This window comes from Columba livia, chromosome 4, assembly GCF_036013475.1.
Source record: "Columba livia isolate bColLiv1 breed racing homer chromosome 4, bColLiv1.pat.W.v2, whole genome shotgun sequence".
Classification (NCBI taxonomy): Eukaryota; Metazoa; Chordata; class Aves; order Columbiformes; family Columbidae; genus Columba; species Columba livia.
Window position 1 is genome coordinate 58,531,881 of NC_088605.1, and position 19,427 is coordinate 58,551,307.

Sequence of the window (19,427 nt, forward strand, 5' to 3'; positions counted from 1 at the left end):
ATGAGCAGCATCGCACCTGAGACCTATCTGGCCTCACTTTTTCACTTGCTATAGGAGAGACGCATTGAAACGAACAAGTTTAACTCCCCAGCATCTGCTCAGCAAATGCTCTCATAAATCAGGATGCAGAATATAGTATATTTGTCACACCCTGAATAGCAATAGTCATGCAAGATGAAGAGCAGGGTGAAATCTTCAAGTCCGTGGCAAGACTCCCATTAATCTCAGGCAGGCCTGTATTTTTATGCAGATTGTTACCAGATGGTAGATTTTAGGACCAAGTGACAAACAACTAAAACAAAAAACGATTAACTGATGGGATAGCTGCATTAATTAATTGTATGCATTTAATAAAAATGACACAATATTCACATATCTCCCAGCAACAACTATTACTGCCCTCTTAAAAGTACCCATTTTCATTGAGGAAAAACCCAAAATTCTTCTAACCAATGAACAGATTCTCCCTCAAGCAAGCAGATTTTCCACATCAATTTGATTTATTTGATTTTAAACATAAAGATGTGAGGTTTTTTTTTTCGTTACGTAAGTCACATAGTTTATTTAGATGACCAATTTTTGGTTGAAACAGTGTGCTGGAATGGCACTTGCTAGCTGATCGCTGCCCAACAAGTATACCAGCTGTAGCTAGGAATGGTTTATTATTAGTCAAGGATGTTAAAGGAATTAGGATCTTTGTAAGCATGTATTTTTCCCAACTGAACAAAGAAATGCATTAGCTCTGACTTACAGAACAGATTATCTTACTTTTGCTTAGATCTTTTCCCTATGTGTTGGATATAGTATTTTCTATTAGGAGTGACAAGGCTAAAACCTGGGAGTTTATTCCGAAATAATACTGCGGTATCATAAACCAAATTCAAACCAAACATCAATACCATAAACCTAGAGGTAATACTAAAAGTTTATCCTCAGCTTCACTGTGGCTGTGGCTTTTCTTTAAGCCCTTACAAACAATGTAATAAAGGTATTGTCTCCAGACAGTTATTCTTGAATTAGTCCAAGACTGAGATGAATTAGTATAACTTACGCTTTTCTCAGGGTGATTGTTTCACATTACCTGTGTATTTAGGAAGATTAATTTACACTGGTCACATAACTAAAATTCTTCTGTGACCCTAAGGGACAATTCAAACACCTTTTTCTCCTCCAAGCAGCACCTTCACACTCCATAGGCGAGGTTAGCAGTTCACTGAGCTATCATGAGAAAACTCAGATTGCTTGGCAGCATGGTGAGAGATGTTTTACCCAGGACACAAATGTGAGATACTCTCCCAAAGTTATTTTGAATCTGGTTTTATGGGTCTGTTTAGATGGAGCCGATAAGAAAATACAGTTTTCTAACATAGTAAACGGATTATTATTTTTAAACTGCTGGCAACAAACTCTATTTTACATCTTAAAGACAAGTGAGTCTCTCTTATTCATGCTACACCACCCATGAGACTACAATTTCAGCTTCAATAAACTATCTCATAGTCTTGGCTCTGAAGCAAAGACAGACACTGAAAGATTATTAACAAAAAGGGTTTTTAGCCACTGCTAATAGGATTTTGCCTACATACAAAGAGCCAAGAACCACCTTGATTATACCATTGACCTTTAAGGTACTTGTAGCACCAGCAGTCGGCCATTTATCCCGACAGTCCTAGCAGCAGCCACTCAAAGAGGGATGCTGAGCAACTTGCACATTAAAGGCCTTCACTTGGCTATTTAACGCAAAGGAGAGACTGGACTATGGATGCAACTCCAAACCATAGGTAAACAATAGTTTAGCATTTCCTGCAGACTCCTGCTTCATGTTATTTTCCTCCAAACTACTTATAGCTGAGCTTCAGCCATGCGCTGAGTTGGAGAGAACCCTACAGTCCCAACCCAGCCCCCCATTGCACAGTGCTCCAAGACAACACCGAATAATTTGATGGGAATGTCAAAAGATAGCAGTGTCATTAGTGCTCTCTACTGGATAAACACATAATTACTCCAAAATTAACATCGGGGACCTCATTAACAAAGTGGTGTAAAAACACTGGTTTTTAGAATTATAACATTTGGACTACATTTATAAAACCTTATACTACTCAAAGCAAGTTAAAACCTTACACTGAAGTGCAAAGGATGTACATAAGTCTCAAAACCAAAACACAGCTGAAGCTGCAAATCTGGTATCTGAAGGTCAATTGGATATAAACCAGGCAAGACCATACAAGAATATTTGAGTCACTCTAGTTTTAATCAGAAATATTCCTTCCTATTCTTCACATAATACATCAATATGCACAAATGAATTTACAGCTAACAACTGAGAAGTTCAATTTCAGAAGTTCTTCTGCCTTCAAAAGTAGTAATGCATTTAGAAATCACAAAACTTTCTTCATCACTTTTTCAAACCCTACCAATACGGAGCAGACTTCTACTTGGCAGGCCGAGTTTGCTGTGACTTCCAGGTGAAAAAAACAAGTGTCACCATTTCTGCAACGCAGCCCCCTCCCCATTGGCTCCAACTGAATGAAGAGAGTCATAATTTGCTGTTCCCTCCAGCCAACACTGCCTCATGGAGCCCCACCAGCACCAGAATGGTTGTGCTGCCCTGTGGTTCAGCATTACTCAGAGCCAAACACAGAACACCTGATTTGGCATTGAAGCCTTGATGGTTCAAGCACCTGCACCACAAACCTTTCAATAAAAATGAGTAGTGATTGGCCTTTGTGAGAACCTCTTAGTAATGCAGTTATCTACAAATACATAAAGCGCACCTACCACTGTGCTACTTCCTTCTACCAGTGGGCACACTGATTTCTCATCAGTTCTTAAAGGGTTGAAGAAACACAAAATTTTTCAGTGTAACAGCTATTTGCCTGAATTTTTACATGCAAATCGGAGGCTTTACAGAAAGTCATGTCAGGTTATGTAGATGCAGTAGTTCATTTTAAGTCTTTTAATTGCATTTTTGTTGTTTAATTTTTCAGATACATTTAGAAAGTTAGTTTATTACAGTAGCATTTAAAAGGTAACCAAGAAAGAAACACTATTACGTACAGCCCTGTACCAACATCCATGCAGTGCATTAGATAGCCTGTGTACTGGAGAGTTTAGCATCTGAGTCAACAAGGCAGCTGCAAGGGGCATGAGGAGGGGGAAAGGGAACGGGAAGAGGAAAAACACAACACGGATGATGCCACAGCAGGAAATATTTCATAAGTATCATGATAATTTATTCCACAATCTGTTCAGGGACGAATAAGATAAAAGAAAGAGTTGTCAGATGGACAGGGCAGAACTGGTGAAAACCACTATTGAATGCAGACCTGGGGAGAAATCTGACAAAATTACAGTTTTCTCTGCCTTGTGATTCTGCAGTTTCCCTTAGCCAGTGAGTGTCTGGCTGCATCTTCTCAGTTTTTAATGAAGGCACTTAGAGTAGGAGGGGGGTAAAGAGAAGAATCTTGCTGGGTCCCAGTGACCTGAAGGAGAATATCTATCCTAAAAAATTGTGGGGTTAAGGAGATATCAGGGATAAGGCTATTAATGACATCCTATTACATGCACACCTTTTTATATCAGAGGCTACGCATTGTCCTTTAAAAAAAAAGGGGGAGAATATTCAGGCAGAAAAGTTATCTGGAAAAAATTAAGGAGCTATCTCCAAAGAATAAGTTAAAAAGACAAACCCCCAAATATTTGCTTTTGTCCAAATTTGCTTGAATATAGCGCAGATGGATAGGAGGCTAAGGCATCAGCTTAGGTCATATAATGAAACACAAATAGGTGGCAACTACCATGACCAGATTATCGCTATACCTTTTCCTACATGATTTTTCTGTATGTATACATGACAGGTGAAGTTGGTAAGGTTTTCTTTAAACATCATCTCCTTGGTCTGAAAAAAAGCACGAAATTCACGCACTCTGAAGCTCTTGCTCACGTTTCCTCCCAGGTTTTCTTTCCTCTTTTTAAAAATCCCCTGGTTGTTTTACTCTCACCAAATCCTCTCCAAAGCTGAGCATTCATGCTCATTCCCAGAATGTGGGCTAGGGAATGTGAAAGAGCTGCTGCTCTACAGTCCATCCTGGTCTCTCCCGCTCAGCACACCCTTAGCACAAAAAGGGACCAAGATAAATATGAACTGACTCTGAGTTTCAAAGCAGCTTTGTCAAGTAAGCGTGAAGTTTCTCCCAGTTTGTGGCTTTACATGGTGCATTCACAACTGAAATACTGATCACAACACACAAACGTCGTATTAGATTTGCACCCAGGAAAATGAAAAGTTCCAGAAAGAAACACCCTGCTTTTCCATATCAGGGACTAAAGGAAACGTTCTTCATCTGACTACACCGAAGTCTGTGGCCTGCGAACAGAGGGTCCATTTCAGGCCTAGCCTACTAATGCAATTTGAGTGTTTCCATATTTGCCTTCCACTGTAGCACAGCCCACAAAAGCACGGGAGCAGCAGCGCTCTTGTAGGCTGCCACGCAAGATCACAGACACAGCCCCCAGGATCCCATGCCAGGAACTGATCCTCCTCCCGCAGAAACATCAGTAACTGCTTTTAAGAAGTTAGCTACTTGAAGCCTGTTTGTGTCCTATTCCACATCCTGAGATTCATATTGCTTATTATCCTCATACATGTTTCCATTCTCTTCAATCCCTCAGTGCAAAATGCAGCAGACAAACACAGATAATGAAATAATCCATCTAATTGCTGTTTACACCACGGCCAATTCCTTTCCCCAATGAATTCTGCGTAGCTGCTCTTTTCATGGTCTCATCAGTAGGAGACACCTCTTGCAGCCCTAGGATTTTGCAGCATAGCCAAGAACTAGCAGCTCCTATTGAAATCAAAGCTTTAAAAATAAAAAAAAATTACTGTTAGGTCCTTTGTTATGTTAAAGCTTGACCTGTCCTTTACCTTGGCAGCTAGGAGGTTCAAGGTACCTAAAGAAAAACTGAAAGAGCTCAGGTCAGGAACAGATCTTCAATTAGTCTGAATAAGGTCCTGGATGAAGGGGAGGTTCCCATGACTTCATCCTCACACACAGCACCAAGCTCAATCCCAAAACCACATAAAGGCAGCAGAGGGAGGTGTAGGCACCCAACTAGAGCAGACAACTTCAAACTACACATTTTAAGGGCAGCTCAAACTTTTCCTTTCCCTCCCACACAATTCACCACCCAGGAGTAATTTACCAATTATAACCAGCCTGTTAATTGTTTGAGTCTCCTAGGTATTCTTGCAGTAAAGAAAAACAAGCAAACCCCCCAAACATCCTTTCAGCTTGCAGTCTGGGAGATCTTGAAGAGAAATACACAAGTTGAAAACAGCCTCAGAGAACCTTGTCTTTATTTACAGGAGGCCTGAATGTTTCTGTGCAGTAACTTCCATTTTTATTGATAACTGCTGCATTTTAACCAATGATTATGTTCTTCAGTGATTGCACAAGTTGGAGGTACTTCACCTTTGCAGATTTAAGTAACATTCTTGACCCAAACAAACAACTTTGGCAGATAACTAACCAAAACCCCAGAAACCAAAACACCCTCCCATGCCAAGTTTACAGATTTTTCTTCATCTCCACTAAGAACACAAAAAAGAAAATCGGTGTGCTCTACAGTTCATTCTCAGTTGGAGTTCAGCAACAAGTGATGGATCTGAATTTGACAAACGTTTAACGAGAGTGGTTTGGGTTACGCTTTGATTCCACTTGAAACATTTCAATGAAGACTGCCCTCTCCCCTAAAGAAAACTAGTAAGTTTTGCTAACATCAGCTGAGAAGACAACTCAAATGAAACATCGTCATATGGCTGTAACTGAAATACAGATGAAATCCAGCTACTGCCAACACTTGGTTCTCTACATCTATTTGGCTCATTAAGAGTTCTCTGCTTGGACTTATTTTCCACATTTTTGTGTGTGATCCTTCAAGCTGAGATTTACAGAAATAATTGACAATGACAAAAAACCTCACTACTATATTTGACTTGAACATCTATCTTTCAACTCAAGCCAAACACATAAAAACGCAGGTACTTCCAGACACCTTCTGAGGCATTTAAAAATTGTATTTTGACTCCTTGATGCAGTCTGACATGTGTACAGTAAAACAGTCATTTGCCCCAGCCATTTTTAAAAACTGATATGAAATGCTATTAAATATTTATGCCAGTTTACAACAACGAGATTTAAGAACCAGCATATCACAAACATGACTTCAAGATTGTGTAGTCTGTAGTTCAGCAAAACAAACACCATGAAAGATACAGCAAAAAAATTAAATAACATTATTTTAAGAAGTTGAGCACTAAATATTATAATTCTTTAGAGAGCACTTGGGAAGGGGCAAGTCAATTGAAAGATGGTACCAACCTTTAAAGCCAAGTACTAACACACTCCTGTGTTTGGCAAGGGATATGCCCTTCCCTCAGAATCTCTGCAAACCACTTAAGGCTGATGCCTCTTTTTATATCATTTAACACACACTGTAGGAAAACAAATCGTGAAATAGTTCACAGCCCTTGCACCAAATTTTATAAGAACTCAGAATGAACACAGATCCAAAAAATGGTCATGCAGCATAAAGTAATAACAGTCTAATTTACTGAGTAAAATTAAGCATTACTATGAATAGGTCAATTTTGATAGCTGTTCCCATCAAGTTAAAACACTTTTTTCAAGACTACAGCCTGGAGAAATGGTCTCCAAAGCGAGGTGTGTGCAACCCAGTGGGTGTGCAAGACAATCCATCTGGATGCAGGATCAAAGTATTTTTTGTGCTATTAATAAACAAAATTTTAAATAATTTAAAAATAGTGTTTACTTCACCTCATACTTTATCAGAAAATTTCTACTCTTATGTATGTACATAATATATTAGGACAGTAGTACACATATCATTTATAAATAAATATACATATATTGAGTGCACACACTTAAAAGACTTTACTGATAGGGGTGTGCAATCGAAGAAAGTGTGGAGACCACTGGCCTCAAGGATGCTGTATGATCCTACAGCTGTTAGCTGTAATCAGATATCCTGTTGCTGAATCCAGTTTTCAATGTCAATCTGAAACATTCTCCTCAGCAGCATATTTCCCGTTTGCGCATTGACAGGTTTGGTTTTTTGCTTTCCCACGCACCAACTCCATGTGCAACCACCCGAGCTCTGCGAGCTGCTGGCCACAGGTGCCTGTCTCTGTCAGTGCTGCCCCAGTTACACACTCTGGGCGCAGAGGTGTCACCGAGGGGGCTGGGGACCATGCCCCACTTGAGCCAGCACCTGAACGGTGGGGCTGGATGTTACACCTCAGATTTCTCCTGCAGCCACTGCTGCAGAGACAGGAGCTGATGCAGCACCCCAAGGTGACTGCCTCTGGCCACCCACAGATGCAGATGAAGGTGAAGGTACCAAATAGCCAGCCAGCAAGGCACAGGTCACAGGCTACAGCTGCTCTTCCCCTTAGTGTCCAAGGAAACCAGCCAGCAAGTAACCCGCCGTTTCAGCGCATGTGGTAGGATGCTGTTTGCCAAGGCAGCAGTGGCAGGCTGTGCATTTTGACGTGCCTATCCCAGCACTTTTACAACTGATGCCTAAAAATTTTACCTGCACTGGAAAGAAAAGGAACAAGGAATGTGTATCCTGAAAACACACACTTGCCTAGAATCCAGCAGACCTAGAAAAAATACTTCTGTTTCTAAATAAGAAAGCAGTATATCGTATCTTAAAATGTTCATCTCTGCTTCACTCTGGCTAGTTTTTTGTTTTCCCTTTCATCTGGATACTTTAATTCAAGCAAAAGCAAGACTCACAGTGAATGGAGGTATGCACGTGCGTTCAGAAAACCAAAAAGCATGTGTGGTAATCCGGTGCTACACCACACATCACAGTCAGCACCCTGATCACAGGCCAAGTCTCCTTCACCCACTTGCTGAAAGAAGGATACTCACTAGCTCTGAAGTCCATGCAGAAGGTAGGACTTGTGTAGGTACACAAGCCAAACGGTGCCACACAATTTTCAGTTCTCAACTGTTACATTTGGCCTGACACCTATGTAATTGAAGAGTACATTACTCATAGCTGTGATTTCAGATTAAGCTAGACCTATAATGACTGGCTGCAGAGAACATGAAAGCTTTTAAGATAATATATTCCAACCCCTTGTTTAGATCACAGGTTATTTACTTGCCCACTGAAAAACTCCAATGATTTACATTTGATTACAGCCTACGAAGTATTTCAAGTATTACAACCCACTACATCTCATAGCAGGTTGTTATCAGGGTAATCACCCTCACGTTAGAAATTGAGCACATTTCTTTGGCTCACAGGTCTTCCTAGCTTTCACTTTCTATAACGCAATCATTTTTATGCCACTCTCCACTACATCAGAGACCAACAACACCCAAAATTGAGCAGTCAACTTTTGTTGTTGTTAGATCCTAGTTCAATATTCCCTTCATCTACATGTTAAATCTTTGAGCCTTAAAACAAAAAAATGGCAGTGTGTCAAGATGGGAAGCCCAACAGAAGAGCCTACCTCTAAGAAGGGACTAGACCTGACCTCCCGTTTATAAAGACTAGTTGCCTACTATTCAGACTCCACTTTGCATTTAAATTCTTTCACAGATAAACATGGCTCTTTCTTCAAAGCAGATCTCTGCCTGGAAGGCTGTTTCAGAATTAGTTCTAGTAACTAGGAACTTTGTTTCTAACCTAAATTTTTATTTACAGAACCTTCATACCCACTTGCTGTTGTTCTACCACTCCTTTAGCTCAGAGTGCTTCTGCCCCTCACCTGTCACTAATACAAAAAAACCCCACAGTAGTATTCTGACTCCATAAACAACCTTATTGCTACAGAGTGTAAAAAAAGAACAAAAAAAAAAAAAGGCTTACCCACAAAACTAAACTTCCAGAGTATACGGAAGATAGAATATTATTTAACTTTCCAGATTACGGAACAAGGGCGAAAAGAAATGAAGAAAAAAGAGCAACCCAGAAGTTGTGACTTTAGTTATCCAAAGAAGCCCTTTCTCTCCTGATCCTAGAAAAACAGTGTTTAGACACTGTAATCACTTGTTACAAGGATGACATTCACCGCAATCCATTGTAATGCTCCACACGAAAAAACTGTACAAAATGAACCGTATGGAAGAATATCAATACAACTCCACCAAACATTAAAACAAAAACCAAAAGACAATCTCTTGTTAAAAGGAAATAGGATTTTAAGAGACATACCAACCTTGAATTTGGCACAATAGTGTATCCTTCATGAAAGAAAACAACAAAAAACCTGAGCTTCAGAAACAGCGTTACATATTTTGTGTCTTTGTATTGATTCAATTTAGAGGGAAAACGAAGTAAGAATGGAGCCAAAAACATCAATAAACAAACCAACCAGTATTCATCCACAGGCAACAGAAATTCAAGTACCATATATACACTGTTCTCTCACACTATGTCCAGAAGATAGAAGCATGCAACACCACTACTGTAAACAATGACAACAGATGTATATTTTAGTGTGAAATACTTCTCCACTTCCACTAGTCTGATCAAAACCTTCCATGTTAGGCATGAATCAGCCTATGATGGTTGTCAGGTCAGCAAGCAGGCTTGCAAGTAGGTATTGTGAACTTTAAAAATCAATTTGTAAAACCCAAAGTAACCGTGTCAACAGTTGGGGATTGGACTAGATGATCTTTCGAGGTCCCTTCCAATCCCTAAGATTCTGTGATTCTGTCAACAAAGGTCAACAAGTGGAAAGAAACAAGTTATTTTCAGTTTGAGACACACCATCATTTTATACCTAAGGAGATCCAACCCTATTGGCATTACTCACATATAAAACAGCCATATTTAACACCTAATTTAGATCAGGCAAACAAGGGTGTACAAAGCCTTCTAAGAGACCATGAAATAAATTTAGTACAATAGGTATACAAAACTCATACTGTTTGTTATTTTTAGGTAGGCTACATAATTTGTATTTTTACTATGAGAACATAAAAACAAAACTGACCTTTACAAAACTATGTTTTCATATAGAGCAAACCCACTTGCCCCTGCTTCTACTTACTAGTGTTTTAAAATGAACAGTGAATTAATACAGAGAGACAAAATACTCCCATTGTAAAGCAAACAGTAGACAGCTCATAATTTGGGAAAGGAAAGCCAAATTAACCTATCATACAAAACATTTTAAAACCAGAGCTAATTGGCAGAGAAGCCTAAAAGGCAATAAAAAAACCAACTCTCTTAGACTGGAAGTTATAGAATTTCAAGGCGAAGTGAGCTTTCAAGAAAACCTCATCCAAGCCCAATGAAATGAGAACAGTCTTCACGCCAGTCTCATCACATTCCACATTTCCCCAGCTGAACCCCCAGCTCAGAGACCTACAACTGAGACAGCAATGAAAGCAGAGCTCCGAGCCGAGGTACCAAACAAAGCTTGGAAACTATTAAAGAAATTAAAGCGAGCTCTCCAGCTTTCTTGAGCAGTAACGTGTGAATCTGTAGCAGAGGAAGCAACATTGTTTTAGTGATAATATAAAAATAGTTTGCAAGCTAAGTTACCTTTCAGACTAAACTCCATATATTTTATATCATATGAACAAGGTTAAATTTTTCTCATCTTATGCTTTTTAAAGGCATTTTCTTAAGAAATTTGTTTATTTTGTACAGTTAAGCTAACACCTGCCAGGTTTGCATGCTTTTTAAGGATGCACTTTGTCACCTAGTAGAATATAAAACCACAGCAAAACAGTGCAGAAATTTGTAAAAATACTTTAAATAAAAATTTACACTTCACTATAAGATTATTCAAGTTAAGAATTAATCACCAGATTCATCAGTGCAACTCCTTTACTTCTTTTATCCTCATTGCACAAAGTTGCTATTTCTGCCAAGACTGAAAGAGTAGTTCCTCAACCTCTGCTGGCCTAAAAAGCAAACGCTGCCCCATAGACAGCATCATTGTGGTCTTCTGCAAAGTGAAAACCTCAACTCACCAGAAACTTCTCACTACAAGCAAAATGAGAAGGCAAAATTTCAAAGGTCTGCTAGAAGCACAGATCCTCTGCAAGGATCAGGACAGGCAGCCCCTCTGTGATTTCACAAGCATAGCTCGGTATTTATGACCAGCTTTTTTCTTCACAACGCAGGCCACGCAAGTTATAGATCACTAGGTATATTTTTTTGAATCAAAAATAACAGACAAACTTACTGCATTTCAAACTACCAGATTTTTACTTCTGGAAACCTAACAGCTTTCTATAAGTGTGTTGATTTCTAATACTGATAAAAAAACCTCAATATTTTTTCCCCTTTTCTGCAGCCTCAGAAAGTTCATTTTAAATTACAGTACTGCAAGGCACATACAGAATCTCTTCCTTTCCAATATATAGCAGATATATTCCCTGAAATAATTTTAAAACCCTCAAAACAATTAGAAATGCTACAAAGTTAGTAATTTCTATTTAAAAACGTTGTTCCTACAGAACATGCAATCTTTTGGAAAACAACTTAGCAAGTATTTATAAATTATTTTTAATTCTTTACATTTATACTGGAAATACATTGAATAATTTCTAATCTGAAAAGCACTGTATCATGTCACATTTAAATTATTGCCTTCATTATAAATTGCATCATCTCTAGAAATCCAGAAAGGTACCGGATTTGTAAATAAGTGGGGGTGAGAGATTATGTATGCAGGTTAGACCATCTGAAAGGATTTCCACATAAAGCAACACCAGAGTAAAAAATGAACTTTCTTCATTCCATGGATGAGGACAATAGAAACAGATGTAAGTGCGTCTGTTCAGTTTAATGCAGTGTCGTTAGCAACTACTTAAAAATCTCTATTTTCTGTCTTTTGGGCAAGCATCTCTTACTATAAAAGCAACTGAATTTTTAAGAGGTAGTTTTTTTTTTCCATTATGCGCTTATTTATTTCAAAACAGAACCAAAAAAAAAAAACCAAACCCCAACATTAGCTTTTGAACAAAGATCAAGTCTCAAAACTTGGTACAATATCTGACAAAGTTCAATATTTTAGTTGTCCTCAGCAGTAATGGGCTGCTTTGGAACCAGTGTATTCCAGGTTGTCTTCATAGTCAAAAGACTAATCTACCAACTGTACTGAACCCACCCCCTCCTCCTCCACCTGTTGGTCCACAACTTCCCGGGGGGTCATTGTCATCAAATCCATTGGGTCGGAAAGAGCACGAGGCTGAGGCAGCTTGAAGTGCTTGTGTTCGAGCACTAAGCTCCTGCTCCTGAAATGAAAGAGTAAAGACAATTTACAAAAAAAAAAAAAATGAACAAACAAAACAACACAACAACCCCCCCCCCCAAAGTCCTAGAAGCACCTTATTTCTAGTAAATCCTTTTAAACAGTCTTTAAAGCAACATTACTAACTTCTGGACTGCCAAGTCTGAACGGCTACTTTGTTGAACATCCACAGCCAGTCTGAGATGGACAATTTCAATGAATGTCAGTAAGCCTACATGAATCATAGTTAAATCCATTTAAGTTTATGCCAGAACTTTATAGCAGCATGTGATGTTACTGAAGAATCAGACTGCTGATCAAAGCTTTTGAGATACATTTCACATGAATTTTCATCCTAGCAATTTAAAGATGCCCTTGTTCTTAGTTGCCAAATGGAAAGGTAAGACTGTTAAATGAATATTAATTATTTAAAAGCAACTTTTTTATTCCACTCAGATAACTGTGTAGAGTAACTAAATACTCAGATGAAAAGCCAAAAAGATGGAGAAGCTATTTAGATTCCATTCAGTGCAGCTTAACTTCCAAATGTTATTGCTTTTACCAACGTTAAAATTGAGTTAGCGGTCTCAAACACTATAAAATCAGGCTCAGCCGCTGGAAGAAGTACCTGCACAAGTAGCAGAAAGAAGCAAGCATCGCCTCCTGCCAGCTGCTTTCTCAGCTGATTGCCCTGGTGGCTTCTCTAGACATGTAAGAAGGGGATGAACAGAGGCTTTTCCCTCATTAGAGAGATCATAACCTATTTTCCCTCTGGCCAGCTAGCATCACAAACCTTGCAGCAATTTATTGTCTTTAGTTTCCCTTTCTCAAACTGGCCATGCACTTCGGAAACTGGAAGGCAGGTGTTAGGCTCTGGAAGACTGACGCGAAAAAGACAGCAGATCCATACAAGCTTTCTTTAGGAAACAACGTGGAAGTATTCAGGTGCTAAATCTCATACCGACAGTCTCCTTCATGTGACAGTCACTACACACCTCGCTAAAGGCAACAGGAGCAAATTTTAATGGGGTTTTGGTAATTACACACGTTACCTTGAGTTGTTCCTTCTCCACCTCCTGGTGAAAGCAAGGAACAGAGCCAAGAGTCTGGAAGACTGTTTCTATTATACTATCATGAAAGCACTACACTTAGTCTCATCCAGGTACTTTCACAGGTGCTAAAAATAGTACTTGTGTGTTTAAATTGCTCTGTCCTCTTAGAAAAAACATAGCCCAAGTTTAAAACTAAGGCTAAAACTAATCTTTTACACTAAAGACTGAAATGCATACCCATTTCCAAAATTATGTAAGAGATATTTGGAGGATATTGCCTGCACAGATATGCTGGCTGTATTCCTGAAAGACAGTATTATGTTATCTCCAGCAATATGTTGATTCTCATGTATCTGCTAACTATAAGATACATCAAAAACTAAGTAAATTTACTAGGAATAATGAGGGAATATGAAGAACTCACTTCCAGTACCAGAAATCAATGGAAAAATTGATTAAAATGGCAGGCCTTGTAGGAATAGCTTGTTGAGCTGAAAAACTACACTGCAAAACTGTTTAGAATAGAATTCCTTCTTAAAAATCAAACAGTGGGAAACTCACCACTGTGTATTTTTGTAAAATATTTTTGAGACAATGTTTGGTTTAATGCATCACAGAACCAGACCAAAAATGGGAAAAATGGGAGTTTTTCCTTACTCTCTCTTTCACTTAAATCCCCCTAGAGAACCATTTTCTGGCAACTTCTTATCTTTTAAACCCCAGTAGTTGAGTTTTACCTAAGAAACTGTACTATGAAAGAATACAAGCATCAACAATATCTTTGCAGATTATGCTATATTAAAAACTGTAGGCAAAAGGAACACTAGAGTCTTAGGCCTATTTTTTTTTCTGCCAGCTGTAGATAAAAGCATTATTTATTTTCATTTGCCTTACTGCAGTTATTGAATAGCACGAGGTTTTGGCATAGCTATACACCTAAACTATTTCATGTATGTTTCATATCACATACCTTTCAGAATACCAATTAGCTACAACATGATTGTTCTGTCACTAGGCTTCCTTTGAGGGAGGGGACAATTCGAGAGGAAAAGCACAACTACGAAGATCAACATCATGTGAGTGATGTACAAGAGATGACTCCCACGGCTCAGGCGCCGTGCATCAGCACATCACGTTCGTACAGAGTGTAAATGACTTGCAGCTTTTATCAGCCACTTAAAAATACTGTTCAGAAGTAGCCAGAATGCACCGAGAATAGGATAAACCTCATCTGCAATCTCAGCTTCATTGCTATCATGTACAAAATGTTCTCCGTAATGGATGAAAAGTATCTCTATGTATGCACACACTCATGAGAAGTGTGGAGTAGTGATCAAATTACCAATTCCAAAAGTTTCTTGACAGAATATTAGTAGTAAAAACCACACGCTTATTTGTGTCTTCAATGCTAAAAGTGAAATTATTTAGCAGCTTAAGATCTTTCATGCTCCAATCCTCCTGTTCAGTAGTTTGAGCTAAATGAGCACATTTCTTTCTTCTCTCAAGGTATATACTGACTTGATGAATACTAACCCTCATTAAATGGTTCTAGTATAGCAGACAACACTAGCATTTTTTCAAGAAAAATCCTTGTTTCTAAAAAAAAGGTCAAGTGTTTTATCCCAACAAATTCTAAAATCAGGTCTGTAGACCTTCATAGTCAATACAGTTCTCTGGACTAAGAAAAATGCAGAGCATTCCCCCTGCTTTCCACTTGTTCCCAGAATAAGGTTTTTAATTTGTTTTAACTGGAGCAGGAGCTACCCACATTGCATGTTTTGTTATTTCAAATGGAAACACTTTTGTTTACCATGTGGTAAGCTGGTATGCAATAGTAAAACAAAAGTAATAAGCTAGAGATTTTTTGGAACATTTCTTCTGAAAAGTAAAGGCTTTCTCAGGACAGAAAAGTATTCTTAACTTAGCAGGAAAATACTAGTTTAGAACTCTGAACGACAATAAAATGCAACATCTCAAAAATACAACCTAATCTAGTGAATCACAATATTGGTACTAATTTGAGAAAAGCAATAACTGAGCATTTCTAATCAGACTCATTTAAATTGAGAATAGAACAAGATCTCAACAACCCTGAGATAGGCAGAGCACTACAAAGGCCAACACTGAAGAATCCAAAATTGAAAGGTAGGTAAAAGATCAAAAATCAAGAAAATAAAATGAGCAAAAATACCCCACAAAAAACCACTAAAACCCAAACAAAAATTAAATAATTGGATTGTTTTGTCATCTGGAAGACACTATATTTCTTTTTTCCCCTTCTTAATTCTGAAAGAAAGGTTTTCAAGAAACTGTTAACTTGGCTTTCACTTGTAAATAATAAGAGAAAATTACTCTGTGCTTTATATAACTTCAGGTGCAAGTTCTGTAGAGAAAGCTTTAGTCTGGAAGATTATGAGAAAACAATCTGCGTATACAAGCAAGTGACTCTAGTGTTTACAAAATCACATTGATTTTTCACTGGTTCTAGGCCTACAGCAGCATTCAAAAAGCCTAAAGTAATAATTTCTTACCATATTCCAGAAATTTCATCAAAATTGTCTTTATAATATTAATGCAGAATAACATATTTAAGAATAACTTCATTCTTGAACAAATTATTTTCTTAATACCCTGAGAATGTTGCTTGTTCCATATGGCTAAGGCATCTCTACAGATTTGAAAAAAAAAGCCTCAGTTAATGCATACTCAGATAGTCACCTATTCCATTATTAACACTAAAATATGTGACTGCAAGAACTGAATTCAACAGGAAAAATATGCAAATAAGAACAGTTACTACGATTTATATTCTATGTGGATGACACTGTTCCTTCTTTAAATGTTTGGCTTAAAAAAAGGCTACAATATCACTGTAGTTGTTGTACTACTTTTCTGCAGGTTGTGTTCTTAAAGCAGATTTTTTTCCCCATTACTCGGTTACCTAGATGCTGCTGCAATTATATAGCTAAAATAATCTGTCTTCAAGTTAGAAATTTCACAATTAAAGCACTCATGCATCAATGGAAGTCACAGCAACTGAGTGAAAACATGTCAGCTGAGACTGCTGCTAAAGAAACCAGTTTTGTTCTACCCTATCCAGTCAGGAGGAGAGGCTGTTTGGGACACAAATGCTTTAAGCACAGAGTCTGACAACAGGACAGTTGCAATTTAAACTCTCTGTTCTCTTGTTTATGTTTGTAAAACACAGCTGTTACAACAAATCCTTCACAGTGAGACTTAGCTGTTCTTTTCTAATTTGAATTTACCTGTTTTTCTAATTTGAGTAGTTCTGAAACTCCTACAGGGACAGCTTAACTGAAAGAGCACACAGTAAAATACACCTTTCATGTTCCACCACCCAGGTCGTGCAGTAATGTTCAAAGGAAACTACATTTATATGTGGGGAGCAGTGATTTTTTTGTAACAGCAACTGAAAAGAGACTACAGTGAAGTGAATTTCTCAGAGCACAGGGGATGTGTGGCTGGCAGTGCAGGTCCCACAGAGGGAGGCGAACAGGCAGAGAAGGGAAAACGGAACCTGGGCACGAGCATCTGCTCTTCATTTATTTAAAAAAATACACTTCAAAAGAAAATGTGCTAATAAGAGCACTGCTAAGAGGTTTCAAAGTATGCTTTAGCTACTCTGGTGATTTATTAAAAAGGCAATGAAAACTAGAACTGTACAAAAAGCCTCCCCTGTATAGAATTACAAGTGGTTAAACAACCTATGCAAGCATCTCCACTAAAAATCTAAACTGAAAACAAGCTTAGGCCAGCTTCCTTTACTCTTCCCATATAATGGTGACAACCTTACCATGATGCCCGTCTAGCAACATCAAGATGGAAGTCAGGTTGGTGATATACAAGGTTAATATTCTAGAATACTTAATAAATTTTTCTTCCTTTTAGACTGTCTCTTGTGAGTTTTAAGGAGACCACTCTCTATATACAATTTCTGTCTTACCTGCAAGTACAGTTTGTTATCTTTTGTAATTGCATCCATGAGGTCTTTTTGTAGGGGAGGGTCTCCATTTACCCAGAGTCCATTTGCTGAATTGGTGCTGAAGCCACTGGTGCTATTCTGTTTTTTGTAAAACAGAACATAAGCAGTGTCCTTTGGAAATCTACTGGTAATTTTCTGGACTGACTGAAATGAGGTAAATGTCACTCTGCTGTCATTGAACAGAAACCATTCTCTTGGCATTTCAGGGTCCAACTCATTTTCTAAAACAGTACAAGGACTCTCCTCTGTCAGCAGCTTAGCCTGAGGAGAAACTAAAGAAAGAGCTGTAGACTGGTGGCAGAGTCCTGACGGCCCTGACCCAGTAACATTTCTAGCATATGAATAATAATGTCCGCTTTCAGAGGATACACCAGAATGCACCACCACAGAGCTTAACGTGTAGGGCACTAGTTGTGGGCAGGTCACTTCATCAGCACCTGATGGCTTCAGTTTTTTAGCAAGATTTTCTCCAATATCAGAAATCTCAACACCAACAGACCAACTGCCGGAAACCACAGCCAGAGGGCATGTTGCTCTTTTGACTGGCAGTTCCAAAACCAGTGGCAGAGACACATTGTCCAGGATTTTGCGCCTTATATGACACTTAGGATCATAAGAAAATCTCAAAAGAGTGAGAATGAGGTATTCAGGTTCCTCAATGATTTGCATAGTTTTCTCAGCATTCTGTAGAGAGGCACACTTTTCACAATAATACTTATTGTCTCCACTGAGGATCTCAGGTGCCAGAAAATAATTCAGTAAGTCTGTAACTGATGGAGTGTTTTTACCTACTAGCCTCTGAGACATATCCCCATTATCTTGAACTTTGTTGAGTTCTGAATTTGTGGTATTCTCAGAGTCTGGCTCAGTAGAAAAATCTTTTATAGTTCCTTCATTCATTACTGTGTCATGTCCACCATTTGCTTCCAAATTATTGAGAGGTGTTTCTCCAGCAGGACTAGTTGCTGTAGTGTTAGTTTGCACCATGTAGTCATCTTTCACTTCAGAACGTTCCACACATTTTGGGTCAACGTTCTCCAAGGAAGTTGGAGGGCAGAAAGCCAGAGAAAGATCTGTAAAAGCTTCTTCCTTTTGAGATGTACTTTTGCAGTTCAAACAGCATATAGTAGTCTTCAATTTTCCTCCAAACATCTTCTCTATCAGAGTTCTTTCTTCACTTCCCACACAAGGTGCTTCTGCAAATACCTGTGCTTTATGGACAGCTTCTTGTGTCTGGGACTCTTCATTTGTTGTACCTTCAGAAGTCTTTGTTGAAGACAACGCTTTCAAGGTTCTCTCTTCTTCATGCAGCCTGAATACAAAGAAAAAGAAATTCAAGTAGCTGTGCTATTTTTCAAACAAATATTGCTGCACCACTTCAGAGGTTTTTTTTTTTTCCAATTATGTTGAAAAATACAGATGGTAAAGTGGCTAGAAGTGTCTCATGTTAAAAAAAGCTATTTGCTATTTTTTATATAAACAAGTTGAACCATACCAGTCAGTACTACCCAGAAGACAGTATAAGAAAAGTACAAATGCATGTAATACGGGTCTCAATATATATAAGTCAAAACAATGGATATACTAAGAGAACTGACAAGTATTAAAAAAACCTGACAAACAATGCTTTTATTATTTATCATTACATTATCTTAATAAATCAGTTCTCCAACTGACTGGTTCTGTATGTCAGATTTTGTAAGAGAACAAGTAGCTATTTATATAGTGCCAGACTATTTCCAAAGAAAAGAAAAGGTCAGGAATTTGCAGCCAAGAAAGTTAAGAAACTACAGCAAGAAAAATCAAACAAAAAAGAAAGACACAATTATCACAATTTCACTATTGAGATAAACTTCTCCAGAAGCGGAACATGTCATAAAGCAATATTGCTTAAGCCACATCTCAGCAAAATTCTCAACGAGCCAAAATTAAAGAGGGCTACTAATAAATTTCTATTTGTTTGTTTTATCTGTGCCACAGTTCAATTACTTGCTTATTAAACTGGTTATAAATGCAGGTACATCTCTTCATGACTTATCTGACTCCACCAACGGGAAATTCCAGATGCACAACTAAA

At 38.2% G+C, this 19,427-nt stretch overlaps 1 protein-coding gene across 1 annotated transcript in view; it reads right to left on the reverse strand.

Moving 5' to 3' along the window:
* Positions 1-530: 530 nt before the first annotated feature.
* Positions 531-19,427, reverse strand: part of USP38 (ubiquitin specific peptidase 38) — a 32,162-nt gene continuing 13,265 nt past the window's right edge. Inside the window, exons 9-10 of the mRNA XM_005499895.4 lie at positions 17,312-18,662; positions 531-12,299 (exon numbers count right to left, since the gene is read on the reverse strand). Of these exons, the coding sequence (XP_005499952.3) occupies positions 12,138-12,299; positions 17,312-18,662 (1,513 nt within the window). The 3' untranslated portion in view covers positions 531-12,137. The remainder of the gene's footprint in view (positions 12,300-17,311; positions 18,663-19,427) is intronic.